This window comes from Artemia franciscana, chromosome 19, assembly GCF_032884065.1.
Source record: "Artemia franciscana chromosome 19, ASM3288406v1, whole genome shotgun sequence".
Lineage (NCBI taxonomy): Eukaryota > Metazoa > Arthropoda > Branchiopoda > Anostraca > Artemiidae > Artemia > Artemia franciscana.
The window spans coordinates 7,936,633-7,963,587 of NC_088881.1; the positions used below are offsets into that span (position 1 = coordinate 7,936,633).

The 26,955-nt window shown below is 35.1% G+C and overlaps 2 protein-coding genes across 2 annotated transcripts in view; one reads left to right on the forward strand and one right to left on the reverse strand.

The window, feature by feature from the left end:
• Window positions 1–11,763, forward strand: part of LOC136039246 (sine oculis-binding protein homolog) — a 33,830-nt gene extending 22,067 nt beyond the window's left edge. Inside the window, exons 2-4 of the mRNA XM_065722800.1 lie at window positions 3,316–3,454; window positions 5,559–5,796; window positions 9,378–11,763. Coding sequence (XP_065578872.1) covers window positions 3,316–3,454; window positions 5,559–5,796; window positions 9,378–10,383 — 1,383 coding nt within the window. The 3' untranslated portion in view covers window positions 10,384–11,763. The remainder of the gene's footprint in view (window positions 1–3,315; window positions 3,455–5,558; window positions 5,797–9,377) is intronic.
• Window positions 11,764–12,166: 403 nt separating this feature from the next.
• LOC136039247 (ATP-dependent Clp protease proteolytic subunit-like) overlaps window positions 12,167–26,955 on the reverse strand; it is a 44,089-nt gene continuing 29,300 nt past the window's right edge. Inside the window, exons 5-6 of the mRNA XM_065722802.1 lie at window positions 20,769–20,874; window positions 12,167–12,408 (exon numbers count right to left, since the gene is read on the reverse strand). Of these exons, the coding sequence (XP_065578874.1) occupies window positions 12,278–12,408; window positions 20,769–20,874 (237 nt within the window). The 3' untranslated portion in view covers window positions 12,167–12,277. The remainder of the gene's footprint in view (window positions 12,409–20,768; window positions 20,875–26,955) is intronic.

A 26,955-nucleotide genomic window follows, 5' to 3' on the forward strand; every position in this document is an offset into this window, starting at 1 on the left:
TTAATTCTGTCAATCTGATTCCATCTTTACGGTTTGCTATAAGACTTAAATGAGACATTTGGGTGTCGCAGACAAGTTTATTTCAGTTATTTCAAAATTAAAAGTAAAAATAACAAAATCAGTTATTCAGTTTATTTCAAAATTATGAAAGCGAACAGTTGTGGTGGTTGTATTTAGTAAATACTTATATAACATCAATAAAGATTTGAACAAATAACAATAAAAATAAATTTAAATAAAACATTAAAAATAATAAAATTATTTATAAAGGATGTTGGCATTACTCGCCTCCTTATTTTCAAGAGGAGGTCCATGATTTTCTTTCAATATTTCTTATTTTATTTCAACTAAATCATTTTAGCTTAGTGTTTAACCTATTAATTATTTACGCCATCTACACAGCCTTTTAACAAAAAAAAAGAGTTTAAAAAAATACAAAAAACAGAATAATATCAAACCAAAACACGATATATAAAACAGGCCGAGTGGATTGGCGCGCTGGATTCAGGATCCTTTGTCTGAGAGGATGCGGGTTCGCATCTCAGTGTACCCAATTGTTTAGTTTGGGACGGGGGTCAGTGGCGTGAATCTGTAAGCTTAGCCAGAGTCGACCCAGCTCTAAATGGGTACCTGGAGAAATCTGGGGAAGGTAAACAGGAAGGGTGTGCGAGAGCACAGGATGTTTGGCCTCCGACCCCCCATTGCACTTCCTGGCTGAAGGGCCAAGAAACGGAGATCAGCACCGCCAGTAGGGACTGTAAAGTCTAATGCCGTATCCTTTACCTTTACGTACAGCAGACGAAAAGATAAGTTTCTAAATTTCTAAATCCCCGTCTCCTTAATTGGTCCCACTGTTACATGCTCTGTTTCCCGTATTAATTATAACGGAGTTTGTTGTCAAACCGTAACGACAAGAAAGAACAAAGAGTTCGATATGGCAGCTCGACATTCAAACTAACTCTACATTTGAGAAAAGAAATAAAATGGCCTTAAAAAAATCAAAAAAGGAAGTTTTTTTTTGACAGTAAGGATCAACACTAAAACCCAAAAAGAATAGAAATTAGCCAGTATATGAAGGGGATGCCCCCTCCTCAAGACCTTGCCCATGAAAAGTTTTCTCCCCTCACGCAAAACTCCTCCGTAGTAAGTTCCTTACACGTAAAATGCAGCCCCTTCCCGTAAAATTCACTCCAGTCAATTCCATCCTCGCTGAATATTCCCCCCCCCCCGCCGCCCGTAACATTTACTGCAGAAGATGCATCATGAAAAATTCTGCTTAGCATACTTTCATTTGAAAAAGGCTAAGTTCTAATCATTTTTCTGACCACTGCAGAAATCCCTCTCAATGGAAATTATGTCCCGAAAATCCAAACACGCTGAAAATTTCCCCCAGACCATTACCCCGGAACATCTCCACGCGCAAAATTGAGTAGGCAAAGAGAAAGTAACATAAATAAAAATAAATTTCATATAGAAATTTTGATCCCCCCAATGTAAAATTTCCCCTTTTTAGTTCACCCCTCAGAAATTCCCCTTCCCACGGAAAAGCATCCCCATGGATACCCACCCCAAGCTCAAAATTCTCCCTCCCAAAAAATATCTGTATAGTTCCCAATAACAAATACTACGCGTAAATAATGGGCAAATTTTTTAACTTAAAAACATATCCCTAGAGGGGGGTACGTTATCTCTAATTAATAGTTTTAGAACTTTTTAATTATGCTGAACAATATGGCTATCTCAAAACTTTGATCAGATGATTTTTGGGAAAAATGGGTGTGTGTGAGTGGGGGTGGTTGTCTTCTAATCTTATTGATCACTTAAGAAGGGCACTAGAACTTTTAATTCCGTTCAAATAAGCACTCGCTCGTTGTTCTAGGACCATTGGTTCGATAAAAACACCCCTGAGGAAAGAAAAAAAAAACAAATAAACACGAATCCGTGATCTTTCTTCTGACAATAAATGCAAAATCCCATATTTTTTTTTTGCAGATAGGAGGTTGAAACCTCCACAGTAGGGTTCTCTAATACGCTGAAAATGATGATGTGATTCGAAATTCTTTCACTTTTATGGGGTGTTTTCACCCTTTTTCGAAATTCAGGCATACTTTCTCAGCCTTGTAGCCTTTTATGGGTAACATTAAGCTTAATGAATCTTATTATAATAATTATTATTATAATCAAATAAACACAATATTATTATAATTATTATTATAGTAATAATATTATAATCTTATTATTATTATATAATATCTTATTATAATAAGCCGATTCTTTTGATGTGTTTATGGATATCAAATTCCGGTTTTTACAGTTTCGGTTACTATTGAGCTGTATCACTCCTTACTTCCAGTTCGTTACCACGAACTGCTTGAACAATACAAACATCTAATCATCTTATAAACCAAAAAAGAAATAGGATAGCGAATTAAACCAATCGACTGAAGGGAACTTGTATAACAGGGTGTATTATATAGTAAAATATGAACAATTTGTCCGCAGCATGCCCTACAACGGCTAAAAGTACCAGACGCAGACATCCAATAGAGATCGAAGCTGTCTCGTAAGGCCAGCAGTGGAAATCACGGCGGATACCAACTGAAAAAGCAAGCTATTTGAAGATTGACCACGCATCGAATGTCATAATCATTTTCTTTAAACTAGCATTAATGATTAGCTTCCATTCGTGATTTTGGAAGGTTTCCAGAAAAAAGATTCATTATATGTATGTATATATATATATATATATATATATATATATATATATATATATATATATATATATATATATATATATATATATATATATATATATATATATATATATACATTTGAATCCAAACTGAATATATGAATTACAGAAGAAGCTCCATGGCCAAACCCATACCAACCAGTCTTCTTATTCCCCAAAATTTATATCCCTTAGTGTAAGATCAATCCGTTTTTCCCTTTCAGACTACTCCAGAAAAATTATCTTCCCTCAATCCATTTAACCCCCCAAAAAGAATTAAAGCATTCTCTCCTTCTCCACACACTGGGCAAAAATAATGACCTGTCTTCGACCCTAATGAACATCTCACCCATTACTTTAGTAAATGCTATCAAATGTCATACATTAAAATGAACTTATGCAAATAAACACCTTTCCGGCCATCTCCTATCCAATTACGCAGCAGGAAGTTCAAAATTAAACAATGAGTTTCCATAGTATACGCTTTAGCATACAAATATCGAATCCAAGTAACATCAAGCGTATCATATATCGGTTTAGTCATTACGAATGCAAGATATTTAAATTAATTTCAAATCTTTTAGTTTCATCAATCTGACTCGGATTCGGATAATTTAGAATCAGAGATGAAAGCCCTTGGTGTGAGGATGAAAGAGTATGCTGAAAGAACGGGGTGTCTCCCACGTGCCGCTACGCCAGAAGAAAACATGAATAGCTTAGCCGGTATGCTCTCTTAATTCTATCTTTAGTCCTTCAGTTTTACTTTCTTTCTTTTCAGTTTTACTTTCTTATGTATAGGTTATCTATTCCAGAATAAGAAATTGCATCAGTGGATAAGAGACATAGAGAGGAATTCATTACAAATTGACACCGTTCATTTGACGGAAAAAAAGTCGAGTGTCATTTAGGGAGGAGGGGGTTAATCCCAAGGGTTTATCGAGGATTTTTGTTCGAGGGGGATACCAAAAAGTTTGTTACGTTTTACAAGTCGAAAAAAGGGTCTCAAACCTGGTGAGCTACCCCTGGATACGGCCTTGGTTACACCCCTTCATTGATTTTTATATTTTTTTAAGTTTATACGTAAATAGGCTACACGTGGGCTTTTTGTTAGCTTGTTTTCGGTCCCTTTCCAGGCTTGTGCTTAATTGTTAAGCTTATTACAAAGTAATTTAACTTCCTTAAAATTGGCTTATATTTTCACTATAAATTTTTTTATATTTTGCATTTTTTTTTTCCAACTTATTCTTGACGCTCACCTGGTTATCAGAAATACAAAGGATATACCAGAAACTGTTACAATTTACCAGGAACATTTTGGCTTCTTGCTGAAATGGTGTAGGGCTACTATTGATAATATTTAAATTTTGGTTTTTCATTTAAGATTTAACCTTAACAGTGGCACGGGCAAATAAAGAACCTTATTTTTACTGATATTTTTTTATATCTGATTTTGTTTGAGATTGAGTTCTTATATTTTTTAGTCAATTAGTGGAAGACAGTCCATTCAAATGGAAGCTCAAAGCCTTAGTGCTCTTTTTAAGTAGCAGAAAATATCGTATTATAGCAAAGAGCCGAGGTGTGCCCCCCTAAACTAAAAAAAATACGTTATGAATTGTTTTAACATCATTTCCCCCAAATTTGTTTTATATTATGGATAAATTTGCCAAAAACATAAAACATAGTGTTATTAGTCCAATAGTAGTAAGTTACGTTGACAAATTTGGACCTCCCTACCCACTTTCCAATAACCTCATCCAAGTGTCATGAACTTTGATCCGTGCTTGGTCAAAGCAGGGTTTAAGCAAGATGAGATGAAGAAAGACTGCTCGTGAATGTCTCAATATCAAGTGACTTGTTGCTGCGATAACTTTTTAACAGTAGTAGCCACAGCTTAGATACCAATATACAGTTATGAAAACTCCTATTTTGCCCAGGAGAAGCTTTTGTTACAGAGCTCTGAACTTGGCGCCTCCTCCAAGCCCACGCTCCGACGCGTAGATCGTACTACAACACCATAGGCGGGAACCACAGCGTAGATACCAATATACAGTTATAAAAACTCCTATTTTGCCCATGAGAAGCTTTTGGTACAGACTGCCAGTTTTCTATCTCCAGCCGCTAGCATCGCTACCGCGCACTGTGTCCCAAAAATAAATCGAGTTTTTATAACTGTATTGGTATCTAAGCTGTGGTAGTAGCAATTGTGCCAGTCTTTAACCATTTGATTTCTTTTCTGTGTGTGTAAGACCCAAGATCAAGTTATTTTCAAGAGTCAAGTCTCTTCAAAAATCAAAGAGAAAAAGCGAAATTCTAAACTGCTAATAAATCTCAAATATATGTTTCTTGTCTACATATCGCAATGAAAAGAGCTGTCTGCCCATGATCTAAGAGAGAAGTTTTTGTATAGGGGAGATCATCCGTAGGGATTAGTAAGTAACTAAGTATGTATGACGGCACTAGACCCTCAAGTTCCAAACCGACGGTACTGATCTCAGTTTTGTGGCCCTTCATCCAGGAAGTGCAATGGGATATGCGGGGGGCAGCCATCCCGTGCTTTTGCAAATCCTTCCTGATCACCTTCTCTAGATTACTCCAGGTATCCATTCAGAACTTGGTCGACTCTGGCTGAGCTTACAGACTAACGCCACTGACCCCGCCTGAAACCAAATAACTGACCACGTAAGGAATCGAAGTGAAGGGACTTCGGCAGGGATTAGTCTACAAATAAAGATTCGCCATTTTTGTTTTAATTTAAGGGTTTATAGTTAAATGTTTCTATAACTGCAATTACCTACCTATCAATTTCTAAGCCAGAATTTTTTTGTAGATGGTGAGCAATCTGGAGAAGGGACATGCTTCTGGTGTTTTAAACTGGGACCCAAAGCTTATTCACAGAAGAATCCGTCAACTAATGACAAACACACGTTTTGCTGTGAACTTTGCTTTTCACAATGGCGACGAGCAACTTTTAAGAAGGGCAAAATATGCGATTGGTGTAAGCATGTCCGAAACACCGTTAATTATACTGACCAACTAGATGGGGAGCACGCACTACAGTTTTGTAGGTAGGCAAAACCATTTTTCTGTGGACGATTAAGATACAAATATGACGCTCGGGGTGTAAATTTTGTAAAACACACCGTAGGTTGCAAATTTAAAGTCTTTTAACTTTTAAATCCCGTTGATACTCCAGTAATGAATTTTGATACTTCATCGACACATGATTGGTCACGGTACTCATGGTGCCAAGGGTCTTATCGCCATTTGGTATTGGGTAACACATGACCCTGGGTAACCATAAGTCACGGGGTGATCACGGAAACATGTATGATTGATAACTCCACCCCACTCCATGATCATAACCTTCTCTTGCGATCCACATAGGGTGGTCGCAGGACCACCATTGGTAAAAAAAAATGATTTTTTTTTTTTCAGAACAAGATAAGAAAGAAGATTTTAGTAATATTTCCCTCATCCAGCAAGGATAATTATGATAGTTGTATATTGTATCATTCGACTCTTGCTAATATTGTTGTTATTATTATTAGGAGGGGTTGACCCCCTATCAGTGAGTCGAAACTCAGACTTTCAAGGCCCATTGCCCTATACTCCGAAAACTAAGCTCTATTTATGGTTCATAAATTACCATATATCTTGCCAGGTGTCGGACTTCTCCTTCCCTTACTATGTCCTCCAGCTTAAAAATAACATTATGTAATTTCTCAAGCTGGTGTCTAATCCTAGCTGGAAATTCTTCAGATGCCTCCTTGTTTCCAAAGTTTCCATCTCACATTTTTGGCATAATGGGGATTCACTCCTCCCTATTCGGGAAAGATGTTTCCCGAAATTTCCAATTCCTGTTATGAGTGAAATATAAGATTGTCGAGTAAAATATCGGGCTACTCAGCATAATAATCAGGCCATCTGCTAAAAATTAATTATCAGGCAGCTAAGGCGGGGTTAATAAATAATGAAAATGCAGAAGGAGGGGGCAAATATTTATTCAATTTTTTAAAATGAAGATGCAAACAACAGAAGTTTTCCGTAATCTAGGGGGGGATTTAGTTTTCTTTTTAAATGGAAATATCATAAAATGGCTTTTTTCAAACGTATGGACCCTGCTCCCCCCCTCCATTTGGAACCCTGAGCAGAGCTCCCGCCCTTAAGATTACCTCTGTGGAGAATCAAAATTACAATTGCTCTAATAATCAAAGTAGTTTTTGAAGCATCTGAACGTTTAATGATTTCATTTTTTAGTATTTTTTAGCAGATAACTTAAATTCAAACATGCCTTTTGACGAGGACCAGTCAATTTTTTCCAATTAATGCCTGGTAATCCATAGGTAAAGATGAGCTTAAACAACTTCTCTTAATTCTTCTAATCAAAGCATGTGCTTGACTCTTAACTTTAATAAGAGCACATCAAGAGAAACTCTTAAAAACATGGATTGGTACAAAAAAAAACATGTTTATTTTTTAACCATAACAATAATAATAATAATAACAGTAGTAAAAACAAAAAATAATAATAAAAACAAATTATTATTGTAGACAAATCAACATTATAAACAAATGTATATTATTTTAAACAAATAATAATGATGAACTAATAAATACTTATAAAACAAAAATCAAAATAATAATAAAAACAAAAAATCGAGCAAACAAACGGGTCCAAGGAAATGGAACAGCATAGAGAAATAATGGGCTTATTTTGCAAGGTGTCAATAGAGAAGACAAGAACAACAAAAATCTATAACAGGAACAAAAAGATGCATAAAAAGTTGGACATAAAGGCTAAAAATAAGAAGAGAAGCTGAAGGCAAAAAAAGAATGGATTAACGAAAATTGAAAATAGTAGATAAAAAAATAAAGCAAACTAAATATACGGTTTCAAATTCTATATTTATTGTTTTATGGTATTTATATGAGACAACGGAATTGTACTTTTTATTTTACTACCTATATTTGGTCAGAGAAACTACTGTACATCCGGGTGTATCTGGGTTTTTTTTTCTATTATTTCGATGATCTTTAAATTTATTTTGTAAATTTTTTACTAGATTTTAGCATGTCCCTTTGTTTTTTTCCTTCTCGTCAACTGTTTCGGTTTCTTGCGCTTTTGTTTGGTTTTCATCTGCCTGCATATTATGTTGCATATATATTATATTGCATATATATATTTTTTCTTTTTTTCATCAATTAATTTTTTTTTAGATTCTTTTGCTGAGGTCTTAATAAAGTCAAAAGTTGAACTAGTGCATTGAAAGGCGCATCAATCGCAGTGGAAGGGCGGAGGGGTAAGGCCAGTGGAAATTTCCCAAATAGGTTTAGCCCCCCCCCTCCCATCGTACAATTAGAAAAACATATTTTCGTTGTGTTTCCATTGAAAACATCCTTTTTTGGTATTTTCATCGAGAAAATCCTAAAACCACAAAATTGCCCTCCCTAGATTTAGAGAAATGCATTTTATGTTTCTTGTTCTTATCCTCTTTGTTCAATTTTTTTCAACCTGATTGTTGGACATAACTGAAAGGAAGTGTCCCAGCTCACACACAGCTATGAACATCAATTATCGGGCATCAAGCGATATTTTGAGTAATTATTTGCCCTATCATCATCAAACTTGTTTGAATTTTTATTTTCTAACAAAAACATGAAATCACTAAGCGTCTAGAAAATAAACAGTTTTAGCTTATCTTCCTGTTTTTTTTTTTTTTGTTTTTTTTCTTACTCTTTCCCTCCTTTTTGATTCTTGTCTACGCTGAAGCCCCCTTGCTTGGTGTAGGCGATTTGTTCACCATGTTTTTTTCTTGTCTCATCCTTTTCTCAGGCTTAAGTTCAGTTACTTTGCTAGGAATCTATTTTTCTCTTTTTTTTCATGGATAGGTTGTTCGGCTTCAGATCTTTTACTAAATAATTAATTCTTATCAGATCTAAGTAATTAATTCAGTGACTAATTATACTAAGTCACTATTAGAATGTACTTAGCAAAACTGTTCCTATGGTTGCCGGTGCCTGGGGAAAAACTAATTACATTACCCCCCCCTCCCGATTAAAAAGAGCCGAATCAAAGTGAAAAATTTGACAAAGTGGGTGACCCCCCAGCCGCGTTTGCCCCTCCCTGCCAGCCACGGCACCTGCCTCGGTCGTTTGGCTCCAGATGGTCAAAAAGCACAATCTTAGACAATCTGTCAGCCCTCAGTAGTAAAACATGTCTTAGCCATCTTAAATTTTCTTTCAGTATATAAAAACTGGAATCGAACCACATTTTTTGTATAGCTTATTGTTTGATATGTGGTCCGTCAAACGAGTACCTAAGACTATACTCAGACATTTTTTTTTGGAAAAAATTTAACAAATTTTTCTCTGCCTCTTAATCTGCTTCTTCTTTAATAAGTCCTTCTCCTTCTTCTTGTCTTTAATCGTTTTCTTCTCTAAATCTTTTTTACTGAATCTTCCCGAAAGTTAAATAGTATTCGCATTTTTAACATTTACTTTTAACTCCTTGCTTCTTTTTTAAGGTGCTATTTTTATTTGAAGTATATATTCAAAATTAAATTTTGAAGAAAAGCTTAAATTAGTTTTCCCTTTCTTGAAGCTAATCTTTATTTCATACCTTATTTTTTTTTTCGTTTTCTTTTAGTGACAAATGCCTGAATTCATACAAGATGTCAGTTTTCTGCAAAGAAACTCAAGCCCATCTTCAACTATTACAATGCATGAATGGATCAGAAAGTAAAGCAAAAAGTAACCATTTATCAGCCAAAGAAGTAAAAAAATTACCAAGAGCCGATATTGATTTGATAACACCCGAATTATGGATGCGGAATTGTAAAGATCCTTCACCTGACACGAAAGATGATGATGAAGGTGAAGAAGAAAATGTTATAATCAAAGAAGAAATATTTGAGTCCGACGAAGAAGTGGAAGAGACTCCGATACCGAAGCGAGTAAAAGTCCAAGAAAATGAACCAACATGTAAAATGACCAAAATGCTATTGAAACGAGCAGAAATGCCACTTAAATTACGTCAAGATTTAAAAAAGACACCAGGAAAAACGTCAAGAAAGCACAGGAAAGAAACAAAGAGGCTAGATAAGTCTTCAATTCCACCTCTCTATCCCATAGTTCCTGGCTTTATGCCAAACATTAGCGCATTAATGCAACAGTCTGTCCATAATCATCAATTGCCTTGGGCAACACCTACTTATATAAGACCTGCTATAAATCCAGATTTTGATGAAGAGTCTGCGAATGTCAATCATACCAGACAAGGACATTCACCCCCAGTAAAATATGATAAGGGGTTATCTCCTGTGCTTCAAGAGTCACTGCCCCTTGGTCTTACAATTGAGCGGGTTGAAAAACCAAGAAATCCTTCGACTCCCAGTGGGAGTGAATTTTCACAGACAAGCTATTCTCATCAAGCAGTGCAGACTGTCCCAACCGAGTCTCTGCAAGATAATGATTTTTTTAAAGCGCTATTATCCTTTTCAACAGTTCTAATGCCCTTTCCAGTGGTTATTCCCGTTCCAGTCCCAATCCCCTTGCCGATTGATGTTTTTCCAGTGCCAGAAACCAATTCAAAAAATGATAGAAATAAAGCCAATACAGAAACATTAGATTTATCAACAAAAAAGAATATGTAAAATTGTATTTGTTTTGCCTCCAGTAGTTCTTGGCATCATAAGCTCTTGCGTTGATCAATGAATTAGTGCAAAGATCCCATTTTGCTTTTCTATGCGAGGCCAAGAACCAGGTATTTTCACGGAGGAAGGAGGAGGTGGAGTCAGTTAAACATAACTTATGAGCTATTTAAGGAAACTGTCCCAGTTGTTACGTGTACTATATGAGTTTTCTGGCTTTAAGGAGGGGGGGCATGTCCCTCCCCACGTGGCGTTTCTGAACTAGAAATTAAAGAACTATATTTTTTTCATAAGCTTTTTTTTATGTGATAATCATTAGCTCAAGGCGCATAAAATATGTCAAAAAGGAGTTTAGCTTTGATTCTGATATAAACTTTGTTTAGTGCTTGTGATAGTGCAATATTTTTATATACACAAAAAGCACAATAGAAATGTGACAAAGAATATTTTTGTGATTTTGTTGTTTTGTGTACCATATTGTTATGAGTAAAAGTGTTTTTGAACGTAATACTATAAACCCTTTTAACGAGAGACAATATAAAAAATTAATGATGAAAAAGTTGACAGTTTTTAAGATTGAATAATAATAGGATCAGGCGGTTTGACCGCGTGATATGTCTTTTTTCGATTTTTTATAGTTATTAATGCTGTTTTTTTTTCTGCATTGGTACGTCATTTATGGTAGAATTGTTTCTCACTCTTCAATTTTTGTCAAAAATATTCTCACTCCCACCGTAAATACCTTCTAAGACCACAGTGGCTATATGTGGCATTTGACGAAAGTATAACAGTTCAAAATAGTTTTACTGCTGATGATGAACACTTTATATGTGTTCGAAATATCCAGTTACAAATTTTTATATCCGTTCATTGTCGATTAAAAGGTTTCATCCCTATTTTGAACTGTTATACTTTCGTCATGGAAAGGCAGTGTGGTCTTCGAGGTTATCTATGTGGCATTTGACGAAAAAAAAACGAGAAAAAATAATAAAAAAAATAACCAAGAAAACGAGGGTAACTTCAGCCAATGAACGAAAAGAAGCAAAAAGACAAAAGCATATATTTTGGTAAGAACTTCTGCCAACGCGTCCTCAGTGCTATAAAAAAAAAAGTGTACTGCGAGAAAGCAGAAGAAACACTGTCCATATCCGGATAGTCAAGGGGCATGGGATATATAATAACTTTTTTCTCCACATTATTGGAGGGCAACTGCCCACCCTTGCAAGAATATTGGAAAAGAAATGGGATGTCAAAATTCTACGATATTTTACTTAGAAACGCTTCATTTGCTACTTTCTGAACTTAACTATTTCAAGTGATATAGACAACTGACTTCACAAATCGATTCAGGATAAGAACTAGACCAAAACAAATATTCGTTTTTTCGGCTATTTAATTTCATTTATCACTTTTACCAAAGAGTATGGGTATAATATAGAGAACTGGTACTAGTGTCAACAAAAAAGCTGAACACCATCTAACGTTCGGTGACGCTTTTTTTTAGTGTAATAATAAGAATACTTTATTTAATTTGTGTAGTTGGTAAAATTAGTTTAGTAATAAAAGCCTGATCTCAGTTCGTGACTAAAAAAAATTACAAAGCTTGAGAAAAAGCCAAGTGTCGCCAAACGCTAGACGGCGCTGATATTTTTGTTGCCAACACTAGCGCCAGTTTCCACTTTTATAAGTTACCAATACTCTTTGGCTTCTACCATTGAAAAAAAGAAAAGAATCATTCTGGGTTTCACAGCACATACACACATGCGCTAAGAATTCAAAATTTCAATTATTTTTAAAAATTATACTTTTATTTCCAAAAAGTTTTCACATGATCAAAAATCTCCTAAGTTGAAAAAAACACGAAAGCGACAATACAAAATCCTGTTCAACCAGTGGTCTATTCTTTCTCTATTTCTTTTTCACCTTTACTTTTGTCATATTTCGGGGGATGTTCCAACATTTTATCAATAATACCAAACTCACGAGCTTCGCTGGGACTCATAAACTTGTCTCGCTCCATGCTCAACTCTAGAAGAAAAATCAAAATTTAAATAGACCAAAAATTGTATTAAATAATTTCTTAGACAAAACTACCTTTCTATTTATAAACAAACGAAACTATATAAGTAACAGCAAAACTTTGAATGAAGACATACAAACATCCAAACATTTCAGCTTCACGTTCGGAAGCCCTTGTGAAAGATTAAATAAAAAAAACAAGTTTTTTCAACTGAAAGTAAGGAGTGACATCAAAACTTAAAACGCACAGAAATTACTTCGTATATGAAAGAGGCTGCTTCCTCATCAACGCCTCGCTCTTTACGCTAAAGTTTGACTCTTTCTCTCAATTCTTCTTTCTAAAACAGTAAAAAACTTTAGCGTAAAGAGCGGGGCGTTGATGAGGAAGCAGCCTCTTTCATATACGAAGTAATTTCTGTGCGTTTTAAGTTTTGATGTCACTCCTTACTTTCAGTTGAAAAAACTTGTTTTTTTTATTTAATTTCTGAACGTTTTTGAATCAATGCATGTTTTGATTTTGGCTCTCCGCAGAGGAATAATCAAAACGAAATTTGCATATTTTTTTTTTGGCTCAATGGCTTTCTCATAATTTTGATCGAATGATTTTAAGAAAAAAAGAGCGGGGGACGAAGCCTAGTTGCCCCCCGATTTTTTGGTTAATTAAAAAGGCAACTAGAACTTTTAATTTTTTACGAATCTTTTTATTGGTAAAAGATTTACGTAACTTATAAATTAGCTTACGTAAAGAACTTTTGTATTCTCATGTTTTTATTACATATATGAGGGGATTCGCCCCATCGTCAGTACGTCGCTCTTTACACTATAGCTTAAATTTTATCCCAATTCATTAAGAATGACCCCCTGAATCACAAAAGCCGTAGAATAAGTAGTTGAAATTACCGAAAATACTTTAGCGTAAAGAGCGAGGTATTAGAAGGAGGTGAGCCCATCATATGGGTAATAATTTCTGTTTGTTTTAAGTTTTATTGCTGTTCCTTACTTCCAGCTGAAAAAGCTTTTTCACTTTTATTTTTTAATTGTTTTTTTTTTTAATAATGCTAGTAAATCCTGCTCTCCCTTCATGGAAATTTTCTTCTCCCATTACAAATTATCGAAGGAAAGTTCCCCCAGCATATCCCCCTCTTCTCAACCCCTCCCCCAAACCAAAAAAATCCTCCTGAAAACGCCTGTATACTTCCCAATAACCATTACTATATGTAAGCACAGGTCAAAGTTTGTAACTTGTTGCCCCTCCCACGGGGACTGTGGGGGAGTAAGTCGTCCCCAAAGACATAGTTATAAGGTTTTTCGACTACGCTGAATAAAATGGCTATCTCAGAATTTTGATCCGTTGACCTTGGGAAAATAATTAGCGTGGGAGGGGGCCTAGGTGCCCTCCGATTTTTTGGTCACTTAAAAAGGGCACTAGAAATTTTCATTTCCGTTAGAATGAGCCCTCTTGCAACATTCTAGGACAACTGGGTCGATACGATCACCCCTGGGAAGAAAAAAAAAAAAAAAAAAAAAAAAAAAAAAAAAAAAAAAAAAAAAAAAAACACGCATCCGTGATCTGCCTTCTGGCAAAAAATGCAAAATTCCACATTTTTGTAGATAGGAGCACGAAAATTCTACAATAGGGTTCTCTGATACGCTGAATCTGATGGTGTGATTTTCGTTAAGATTCTATGACTTTTAGGGGGCGTTTCCCCCTATTTTCTAAAATAACGCAAATTTTCTCAGGCTCGTAACTTTTGATGGGTAAGACTAAACTTGATGAAACTTATATATTTAAAACCAGCATTAAAATGCGATTCTTTTGATGTAGCTATTGGTATCAAAATTCCATTTTTTAGAGTTTTGGTTACTATTGAGCCGGGTCGCTCCTTACTACAGTTCGTTACCACGAACTGTTTGAAAAGAAAGAAGGAAAAACATGAGACGAACTAGACTAAGGAGCTAAAACACACACATCCACAAAAATAATAGATGAAAAAAATCAATACGAAAAAAAATTAACACCGCTTAGAATACGGTCACTTTTGATCGCTTTGAGTATGATGAAAATTAAACCACCTATGGAATGGTAGATGTTGGTATTAATAAACGGTATCTACTCTGACAAAAAAGTTTCAACGAGATTATTTTCTTGGATATCTAGGCTCTCTTTCATAATTATGTTATAACTTTTTTTTTTGCATATTTTTGGGGGATAAAAATTATTTTATTTATTTTTTCCCTTTCTCCCATGAGCTAAACCCATCTTTATACAATTGGTGACTTGTTTTCTATTTAAAAAGCCCCTCTCCTCCAATCCAAAGGTGCCCTGGAATAAATACCAGTATAAGGACTGGAATGTAAAATAAGACTTTATTTCAACAAAGCGGCTATCACAAGCCCAAAAGGGCCGAATTCGCACTTTAGTGTAAGTAAAGAAAAGCAAAATTTAAGAAATGGTCAAGTCAAAAAATTATAAAATTGCAATCAATAAAAAGTCAAACGATAAAAACTCATAAAGATAAAACAGGGAAAATAAATTTAAACAAAAGTCTAGCTAGCAAGAATCACTAGCAAGAATCACATTTGCAAAATAAACACTAAAACTAAAAGATAAAAGTGGAGTGAGAGAGGGAGGGAGGGTATTGATCTAAAATCTGAACTATGTGAGGGATGAACGTTCTTCTATATCTTTCAGTGGAAACTCTTATTGGGACAAGAACGGGGATTTTTCTTGAAACAGGACGTGGGAAGCGAGTTCGGGAGAGGGGGGAGGTAAATATTCACGAGGGAAAAGAGAAGTAGTACAAGGGTTATGCACGGTATTGTGGGCAAAACACAAGGAAATTTGTGCTCTCCTTTCCTTAAGGGTGACCAGATTTGCTCCGCGATGATGGGAAATGTAAGGCATTTCACCCTCATTGAAGATGATTCTTAGGCACCTTTTTTGAACTGCCTCTATTCTGTCCGACAATTCATTGGAGATGCCAGGATGGCAAACAGGACGAGCGTATTCGAGAGTAGGACGTACAAAAGAGAGAAAAATCCTCAAACAATGCGATTTAGGACATTTAAATTTATAAATGTATATTCTCATTTCCTCACTTTCTATAACTCGGAGTCAAAACAGATTGGAGGGCTATTTTTCGAAAAATTGGGGATTAGAGTTACAAAAAAAGTTTAGTTATATCGGTTACTGTACATAAAAATTTGATTCTAGTCCGATTGCAGATAGATCAATAGATATTTCGTACAAAAAAAAAATTTGTTAATCTCATTTTCGGAGTTTTTTTGCCAGGAATCTAAATGGGTTTTCAGAATATACTAGTACACATGACGCATAAAAAAGTTGGGTTTTGGTTTTCTTCATTTTTCGTTCTTCGTTTTCTTCGTACGCCAAGGATCCAAAATCCCGACGGCCCCCTAAACATGTCTTCCACCACTTTCCAAGCTTTCCAATAAATAAAATATTTCGAACATACTGGCTTGGAATATAAGAAAGAAAACATCCCCCATAATTTAAAAAAAATATATATATATTTGAACACAGTGAACGTAAATCACAAGAGCTCCGGATTCAGAAATTCCAGAAAAATTCTATAAGGTCTAGAGAAATATAAAGAACGTATTTATCAGAATATCTAGAAAGATCTGCTAGAAAGAAGAATAGATCTTTCGTGTAAGAGGAATTTTTTGAATCTCATTTCTAGATATTTTTTTTGCCAAGAATCGAAATAGGTTTTGGGACTAAATTGGCTACATTAAGGCCGTGATTAAGTGAACTTGAAAACATTGAGATTAAAAATTGAAGTTAGGATAGCCTTCTGTCTCTCAATTCTCTAGAGACCGTCGATTGTTAAAAACCCTTCAAATAGCACTTATTCATTGGCGGAAATAGCAGGTCAATTATACCAGTCTGTCAATTTGGTCTCTTGGGCGATCTGAAACGATTCTTTCTGGCAAAAAAACTTGTTAAAATTTCAGGTATGACAAATATTCTGACAATATTCTATGGGACTGTTAGAAAACAGGAAAATACATGGAAAAATGGTTGCAATCATCTTATAGGCTATTGTCTTCTGCTCGTGATAGTACCGATTTTGTTCTAAAAGCAATATTCTTCATAGAGTACACTTGTGAAAAAGAGCTAGACATTTTCTAAGATTTCTAAGCAATTAGAGAAAATAGAAAAAAATCCTAGCAAACATTTTGTAGCATCTTCAAGAAGCTACGGCCTGATATTAAAAGCGATATCTTCCGCCAATGAATACTTGAGTACCTTTAAATATAAATCTTCAATTTTAACATGGGATTTACGTGTTCCATCAGTTCACTTAATCACGGCCTTAAATATGTTGTATAACTTCACAAGGATAACTTCACAGGCAGCACAAATCAGAAAATTCCGACGGAGATTCAGAAATTCGTCAAAAGCTCTAGAAAAATTCCATCAGATCTAGCAGACTATAAAGAAGGTAATAATCAGAATAACTAAAAAAAAAATAAGCTTGTAACCGCAAAGAGTTATATAAATATTCATAGAAGCAAACCCGATGTCAAATTTATGACCCTGAAAGAAATCCGGCAGCCGTCATCTAGTCTAGGTGGTAGTTAAACAAGAGCGGCTGAAATGGTTCGGCCTCATCCTCAGACAACCTGACTGCCATATCTACAGAAAATGTCGCCCACTACCTGAAGAAAGAGTTGGTGTACAGAAAAAGGCTTTGGCTTCAAAAATCAAAGAAGATGATGAACGATTTGAAAGTTTCCGAAAACAAGGACACCACTGGAACAAACATGGATGACGATCATGACACCAATAGCAATATATTATCTCACTTGGAGAGCTACAATATGTACCCAGTGTTGGCATAAGGTAAAATTAATACAAGAGATTAACCAAGTACGTATGACAGTAGAATAATGTTTGATAAAAAAAAAAAAAAAAAAAAACACACAAGATAGATTTTCAGTGAGTGGAAAGGAACAACGAAAAGATAAAACAGATACCTTGGTACAAACCTCCGGTACAGACTACCCTCAGAGCTACAAAAAAAGAATAAATAAAAAAGATAAAAAAAGAGGTAGAAGTAAAGAACATTCCTTTATTATTTCCTCAGTCATATTTCATATAGTAATTGCTGGTTGCGCACGTTTAGCAACAGCTTTTCCAACAAGAACGAATAACTTTGTCAAATGGAATCATTTTTGGAGCCACCTTTTTTTTAGAAAGGGGACTCAAGGGTTTCAGACTACCATTTTTATATTATTTGACACGGCTGTAGCCTAGTTATATAAAATAAATATGCATTGTAAGTTGAATATACAGATGCTGATATTTATCCCTTAAAGTCTGAATAATTTTGATTGATTAAAGTTAAAAAAGTGAAAACATTTGGACTTTATTACATGTATGAGGGAGGTATTGCATTTACTTTTACGCCATATATGATTGGAACCTAAGATTATGATGTCACTCATCAATTTTGTACTTGAAAATAAAGTTTTTCGTTAAAAAATTAATTATATTCTAAAAACTATTATTGTAAATTAGAAAAGGTTTTTAAATACAAAAATTTCCTTTAAAATGAGCCATTAAAACTCTCTATGATGGTCCAATGCCCCGCTAGCTGCGGAGAAAAAAAAGGGAAACAAGATGCCCTCGATACAGAATATCGTAGTTCAAGCAACTTTTCATATTTTTCAAGCCCAAAAAAAAAACAGTTCATTCAGCTTGTTTAGAAAGAGCAATATGGAAGAACTCAGGAATGGCTAAGGTCACTAAGTTGAAAATTTCAGGGGTTGTTGGAGGAGAATAAACTAAAAGACAATATGTATATACAGGTGTTCAAAAGGATGTATTTGTAATATCTCGGGAGCTTTTAAAGACAAGAAGATGAAACTTTGTTAAAATGTTGAAGGGGATATTCAACTCAATCAAAAGCCACTATATACATCCATATTGTTAAAATAGCCTATCCACAACACCAGAGGAGTGGCTAACGGTATTCAATTGAAACTTTAGGGAATGGTTAGTTGGACTTTGGACTAATTCAGAGGACAGCATATATATTAAGATTGTCGAAATGAAACATCTGCAATATGAAATGCAATATGCAATCTGAGCACGTGTCCGGTATATACGATACTAGCTAAATTACATTAAAATCAAAGTTCACTTTAAATAAAAATGTGATGCAATGGCTACCATATACATTGAATATATAATGAAATAAAAGATCCCACAATATTTGAAACCTCTACATTCGTTTGCCTGTTATAAGTTTTTTTCCATTACGCAATTGTAAACTAATAATATTTGCTAGCAGTCTCCTATTAGCTCGTTGAAACAGGGGTGTTAGTCAATAGAAGTCGTAAGTTATTAGTTTAGCAGTTGGACAAATTTTATTGGATTCTGCCTGCCTTTCTAAACAAGGAATCAAGCCAAGGAGCTGTAAGCTTCCTACATAAGGGTTTCGGACAAGGCAGTTCTAATAGTATACTTTGTGTTTTGATCTGACTCTATTTTTAGGAGTTAGGGGCTAGTGTATTTCTTAATATGGGACGTGATCATCTCTTACTAGGTTGCAAGCTACCGCTGCAACCCGGAAAGTACCGGAAGCCCGGCAGCTTTGCCACCAGGCCCCGGCGCTCGGCACGCGGCAGGCTTCTATATGTGGATTCTCAGTGTCACTTGTCTTCAAACCGTAGACAATTTGAGGTTTTTCTTAGTGTCACTTTGTTTTTTGATCTGAGTCTAGTTTTAGGAGTTGAGGGCTTTTTTGAACTATGGGACGTGACCATCTCTTACTAGGTTGCTAACGACCGCTGCAACCCAGATTACTAGGTTGCTAGCCACCACTGCGACTCGGATATTCTTATTTCTGTTACTATGGGCTAGGGTTCGTTCTTTAATGTAAACTTACATTACCTTGTCGAAATATATGCGTGTGCTGTATCATCATGTATATATATTTGCGTTCTTTAATACAATTCGACCTGACTATTTATAGGATTTATGGTCTACTGTATTTCTTATTATGGGACATACCGCTGCAACCCGAATGATTGCAAACAGGAAAAAACCTACGGCAGTTTCTTCTTTGAAATAGTAAGAGACGAACCTCAAAGAATTAGGCAGCCAACAAAGTCTATCTCACATGATCATCTTTTAATATAATTTGTTGCCGAATATCGTGGTTCAAGCAAATTTTCTTGTTTTTCAAGCCAGTAGATTTTCCTAGTTATTCGAGCCATTACGCGGTAGGTTTCCTACATAGGGGTTTCGGACAAGCGGTTTTAATAGTGTACTTCTTACTTTTGTCTAACGCTATAATTAGGGGTTGTGGGCTATTGTATTTCTTAGTATTGGACATGATCGTCTCTTACTAGGTTGCAAACAACTGGTGCAACTCGGATAATATTCCCATCTTCCGAAACTCCTATATAGGAAACTTGGCTTGAACAACAGACAAAATATGTTGGCTTGAAAAACAGGACAAGTGGCTTAAACTACGCAATTCTATATCAAAGACATTTTTTCTGTTCTTTTTCCTAGCAATGGAATGGCTAAGGTCACAATGGCTAGCAATGGCTAGCAGGCTAGCAAGGCTAGCAATGGCTAGCAGGGCAATGGAACACCATAGAGCTGTTCAATGGCAAATTTTAAAGGAAATACAAAATACTGCTTTTCTATAACACTGTGAAGCAAATCTTATAATTGATTATAATTATAATGTGTTTTAATTGTGTATTTATATGTGTACATATATGTACATATATACATATTATATGTATTAATTGTGTATTTATAATCACAAATAAATTTGTGATTATAATATAATGTGTTTTAAAACTATTATAATGTGAATGCAAATCTTGCATACAATGATCAAAGTAGGATTTTTAATATTTTAAAAGCATGTAGATATAGTTGTATATCAAAACCACGGCAAATAGTAACTAAAAGCTAAGATGATACAAGAGTATTATGAAAAGTTATTTGTCTTGGGTATAGTTACATAAGGATCGATACAGTTCATAATAAGTCGGAAATATCTAATTATGAAATGTATATGAAAAAATTTGTTAATCTGTAAATGTCTTAAAATTCTATTGATCTGATTCAAGAATTGTTGTATAAAAAATGCTGAAATTTCTAAATTTTAAGGGACAAAATCATTCCAACTGTCTTATTTATTATGAAAACATTTCACCTCTTTCTACGACACCCCTAAAAGAACGTTTCTAGGAATCTAGATTTAGTTGGGAAAAAAAGAAAAAAACTATACTAAAAGGAAGGAAGAGAGAGAGAGAGAGAGAGAGAGAGAGAGAGAGAGAGAGAGAGAGAGAGAGAGGGAAGAGAGAGAACTCACCAACTCGCTCCAGCGAGAGTCCAGTGTGCTTGACGTACAAATTATTAATCTGCTTCTTTAGTTTTATGATTTCTTCAGCCTGTATCTGAATATCGGTGGCTTGTCCCTAAAATATAGCAAAATGATTATCAAATTTTTACAAAAGGAAAACGTTCTTGCATATTAAGAGCTTTAAAGTCAGAGCAAATATAAAAAAAAAACAATCATAATACAAAGCCGTCAAAGGCCTAAAAGACTCAACTTCCATCCCCACTGTAGAAAGACTCAGCAGTTGCCAACTTCTCCTCGGTCGTTACCAATTCAGACGATAATTATAAGGACATCTACGTATGTCGTTATCTTAGAAGAAATCCAAGCACGTCTTAAAGGACATCTCAAAACACATCCAAGGACATCTAAAAGACATGAAAAACGCCATTTACTACCTGCATCCCCAGGTGCACAGAGATACACCGCTGGGGGGGGGGGTCAGATCGGATCACTAAAATTGTGCCATTTCACAACCATCTCTCCATTTTTTAAGAGGAGAGGTCCTCCGCAACCCTATCAAGAGATATCATTCCTCATACCCCTCACCTTGTTTTCAGGTATAGCTACATCTACCGTGCAATTTTTTGGCACGACTTGAGTATTCTTAGGATAACCCATATCAAATAATTATTTGTAATTCTACTAAGTAAGTGCGTGTATATGTGCGTGCAAAATAAAAGAGACTAATACAATTAAAAGTAAAACTTACTATTTACACGCCGCTGAACGTTTTAAAATAAAAGCACCTACTGTGACTATACACAAAGAGAATTTACTCAAAGATCCCCAGTAACAGCTCATCATTATCGCTATTAAATAAACTTTCCCATAAATTCACAAGTCCATTACCACTAAAATAAAACCTCCCTTTCATCATCTAAAATACCACATGGCGGACATATATATATATATATATATATATATATATATATATATATATATATATATATATATATATATATATATATATATATATATATATATATATATATATATATATATATATATAGCAAAATTTCCACCATCATTGATTTTTTTTCATTTCTTTTTCTATGCTGTTTTTTAAACATTTAACGGTAAACAACGATAAGGGAGTTTTTTTCGTTGAAGAAAGACTAAAGATTTTTCCATACAATTTATTACTTTTTGACGTGAATTAATAATCAAACAGTTCGTGGTAACGAACTGTAGTAAGGAGCGACCCGGCTCAATAGTAACCAAAACTCTAAAAAATGGAATTTTGATACCAATAGCTACATCAAAAGAATCGCATTTTAATGCTGCTTTTAAATATATAAGTTTCATCAAGTTTAGTCTTACCCATCAAAAGTTACGAGCCTGAGAAAATTTGCATTATTTTAGAAAATAGGGGGAAACGCCCCCTAAAAGTCATAGAATCTTAACGAAAATCACACCATCAGATTCAGCGTATTGGAGAACCCTACTGTAGAAGTTTCGAGCTCCTATCTACAAAAATGTGGAATTTTGCATTTTTTGCCAGAAGGCAGATCACGGATGCGTGTTTATTTGTTTTTTTGTTGTTTTTTTTCTTTTTCCCAGGGGTGATCGTATCGACCCAGTTGTCCTAGAATGATGCAAAAGGGCTCATTCCAACGGAAATGAAAAGTTCTAGTGCCCTTTTTAAGTGACCAAAAAATTGGAGGGCACCTAGGCCCCCTCCCACGCTAATTATTTTCCCAAAGTCAACGGATCAAAATTCTGAGATAGCCATTTTATTCAGCGTAGTCGAAAAACCTTATAACTATGTCTTTGGGGACGACTTACTCCCCCACAGTCCCCGTGGGAGGGGCAACAAGTTACAAACTTTGACCTGTGCTTACATATAGTAATGGTTATTGGGAAGTATACAGGCGTTTTCAGGAGGATTTTTTTGGTTTGGGGAGGGGTTGAGAAGAGGGGGATATGCTGGGGGAACTTTCCTTCGAGAATTTGTAATGGGAGAAGAAAATTTCCATGAAGGGAGAGCAGGATTTACTAGCATTATTTAAAAAAAAACAATTAAAAAATAAAAGTGAAAAAGCTTTTTCAGCTGGAAGTAAGGAACAGCAATAAAACTTAAAACAAACAGAAATTATTACCCATATGAGGGGCTCACCTCCTTCTAATACCTCGCTCTTTACGCTAAAGTATTTTCAGTAGTTTCAACTACTTATTCTACGGCTTTTGTGATTCAGGGGGTCATTCTTAATGAATTGGGATAAAATTTAAGCTTTAGTGTAAAGAGCGAGGTACTGACGATGGGGCGAATCCCCTCATATATGTAATAAAAACATGAGAATACAAAAGTTTTTTACGTAAGCTAATTTATAAGTTACGTAAATCTTTTACCAATAAAAAGATTCGTAAAAAATTAAAAGTTCTAGTTGCCTTTTTAATTAACCAAAAAATCGGGGGGCAACTAGGCTTCGTCCCCCGCTCTTTTTTTCTCAAAATCATTCGATCAAAATTATGAGAAAGCCATTGAGCCAAAAAAAAAAAAATATGCAAATTTCGTTTTGATTATTCCTCTGCGGAGAGCCAAAATCAAAACATGCATTTGATTCAAAAACGTTCTGAAATTAAATAAAAAAAACAAGTTTTTTTAACTGAAAGTAAGGAGCGACATTAAAACTTAAAACGCACAGAAATTACTTCGTATACGAAAGAGGCTGCTTCCTCATCAACGCCCCGCTCTTTACGCTAAAGTTTTTTACTGTTTTAAAAAGAAGAATTGAGAGAAAGAGTCAAACTTTAGCGTAAAGAGCGGGGCGTTGATGAGGAAGCAGCCTCTTTCATATACGAAGTAATTTCTGTGCGTTTTAAGTTTTAATGTCGCTCCTTACTTTCAGTTAAAAAAACTTGTTTTTTTTATTTAATCAAGTATAAGTAACTAGAACAATAGTAAGTCATTGGAAGACTAATAGGAATTAATTCACCTGGCAATGAGCAACTGCAAGTTTGTGAACTAGCCTTAGACGAGATTAGCACAACTTACCATCATCAATTTTTGCATGTCTGTAATGACAATATGTTGGCCTTTTTGTCTGCGCCATTCTTTATACATTTAACTGTAAATAACGACAAGACCAAATAACGTAAAACTTAACAAAACGTAAAATATACGAATAACGTAATAAACGTAACATGAATAATGTAATTACGAATAAACGTAAAACGTACGAATAATGTAAAAGAAAGACCACAAAAAGTACTAAAGTTTCTACATAGAATTAATTGCTTTTCACCATGATTTAAGTTCAAAATAATTAAGTTCATATAACTAAGGATGATAGTAAGCGAAAGAGAAACTAATTGGATACCTTGTATTACAGAACTGTCCGTCCGTGGCCGAGTGGTTAACGCGCCGAACTCTCGAGCGAAGGGTCGCTGGTTCGAATCTCGGTGGTGCCGACCGTTTGGTTTAGGACGAGGGTTAGTGGCGTTTCCCCGTAAGACAAGCCAAAAGTCCACCCAGCTTCAAATGGGTACCTAGAGAAATCTAGGGAAAAGCACGGGAAAGCGTCGGATGGCTTGCCCCCAACCACGCATTGCACCCCGGCCGAGGGCAGAGAATCAGGAGATCGGCACCTGCGCTACGCGAACCCTAATCGGTTTGCATGCGAAAGTTTGCTTTTTTTTTGCTTATTACAGAACCGCGATGCAGTCAATTGACCCTCAACGACATTAACGCTGCTTACAGATTAAATTGCATGACTCCCATCATTTCACTGCAATCATCAATATTAGCTTTTTTACAACAATATCTTGTCCTCTTTTGAGTTAGTGCCGTACCCTTTGTCTTAGACGGTAAAAAAAAATACCAAAAAAGCATATTCCCTGTAAAGGATCAGTGTTTTCGCTTAAGGATGACGTTTCTGTACATATAACGGATGTAATTGCTAAAAAAAAATTGCATTTGTACATATAAAGAAAGTTTTGTACATATAATGTACTGCTTTTTAATTAAAGTATTAATTAGTTAATATTTGATGTTGACCTGTATATTCCCTTTGCTATTTTTTTTTCTGTTACATGCAACCGTCATAAACTGATCAATAAGGGTATATTATTAAGTAATAGGTAAAGTAATGCAGCACTGAACTTTTATAGTCCTTACAGACGGTGCTGATCTCCGTAAAATGGCCCTTCATCCACGAAGTGCAATGGGGGGGGGAAGGGCAGCCATATTGTTCTTTCGCACACCCTTCCTGCTTACTTTCCCAAGATTTCTCCAGGTTTAGAGCTGCATTGACTCTAGCCGAGCTTACAGAGTCACGACACTGACCCCCGTCTCGAACCAAATAACCGGCGACAACATGAATCGAACCCTCACACTTCAGACAAAGGATTCTAACTTTTGTGCGCTAACCACTCGGCTAGGATGGGTATGTCACTAGGGTAAACTGCATTATCATGAGGGTAAACTGATTAATAAGGATTCTTTATTTATTTTTTAACACACTAATAACAAAAATTATTATGGTGAAGTAAAGCAAACAAAGAAAACAAAAGCACAAACAAAAAATAATAACACACTTACAAAAATGTACGTGGCATTTCGGTTGCGGTAACCAAATATTATATGACATAGATTTTAAGGGGTAGCCGAACACTGATAGATGGATATTTAGGAACTAAATTCTTATTGACGAGCAGCTGTTTGTGCAAGGGCTGTCATTCCTTGGGTTATTTTTAAAGTGCTTGGAATTTCATTCCTGGGATTCGGTATCTTGGGAAAAGTAAATATGCTAGATATATTGATACCCTCAGGTTAGGTAGCCCCTTACTGATGTTACTAATGACTTCTCGTCGCATATCCAAGCCACCGGAGGCCCAGGGATTTGCGCTAGATCCTCCTCCTACCCACTCTGACCATAACTTAATTTTTTACTCCATAACATGAGTTTGTAGTTCTTTTATATCTTTTCTTGTGAACATGACTCATTTGAGGACTTCCTAATTTATGTTTGGCTCCCGCTGCATTAATTTTGGTGTATTATTCGTATAATTGGTTCAATAGTTTTTAGTATTAGTGTATTATCCCAGGTTTTTGGTGGATTATTTGTGTATTTTCCCAGGTTTTTGGTGGATTATTTGTGTGTTATCCCAGGTTTTTGGTGGATTATTGGTATATTATCCCAGGTTTTTGGTGTACAATTGGTGTATTATCCCGGGTTTAGGGTGGATAATTTTGGTGTATTATCCCAGGTTTTTGGTCGATTATTGGTGTATTATCCCAGATTTTTCGTGAATCATTATTGTATTATCCAGGATTTTGGTGTATTATCCCAGGTTTTTGGTGTATTATGCCAGGTTTTTGGTGTATTATTGGTGCATTATCCCAGGTTTTTGGTGGATTATTGGCGTATCATCCCAGGTTTTTGATGTATTATCCTAGATTTTTGGCGGATTATTTGTGTGTTATCCCAGGTTTTTGGTGTATTATCCTTCAGCTGTAAAACACGGGCTACTCTAACTAAGTTAAGCGAAGCTGTCAACTCGGTCTATTTTCTAGGTGCATAAAATCACTCCTTTAACTTCCTTACCCTCAAAGTATACCAGATATATATATTTTTATTATTTAATATCTCAAGATTTTTTTCAGATCTTTGGGGTTTCGGCCAGTGAATTCTTAATTCCATTTGTAAAAACTTGGGATGACCAACTGTAACTCACTCCACTTTCTAAGACCCGGCTCGTTTTTTTCAAGTTATTGGGGGTAAATAATTGTTTTCGGGACATAATTTCTATGATATTTTCAAGAAGGTAGAGGACCCGGAGGAAATTTCGAGAATCAAATTAAACCTCAAATCCTGAGAATCTAATAACATTTTCATTCACCTAGCTCGAACTTTAAAATACTTAAGAAGGCATCAAATATATTTAACAAATATTGCAATATATTTAGGAAATTACAAAATATTTAACAGTTTTCCATTATTTTTAACTTAATTTCATTTTTATTAGTATTATAAAAAACAAAAAACTGAATGAGTAAAAGAAAAAAAACAACAGATACATCAATTAACAAATATTACAATATATTTAGAAAATTTACAAAAATATTTAACAGTGTTTCTTTATTTAATTTCATTTCATTTTTATTAGTATCATAAAAAACTAGTACAATAATAAAGAACAAAAACTGAAAGGGTAA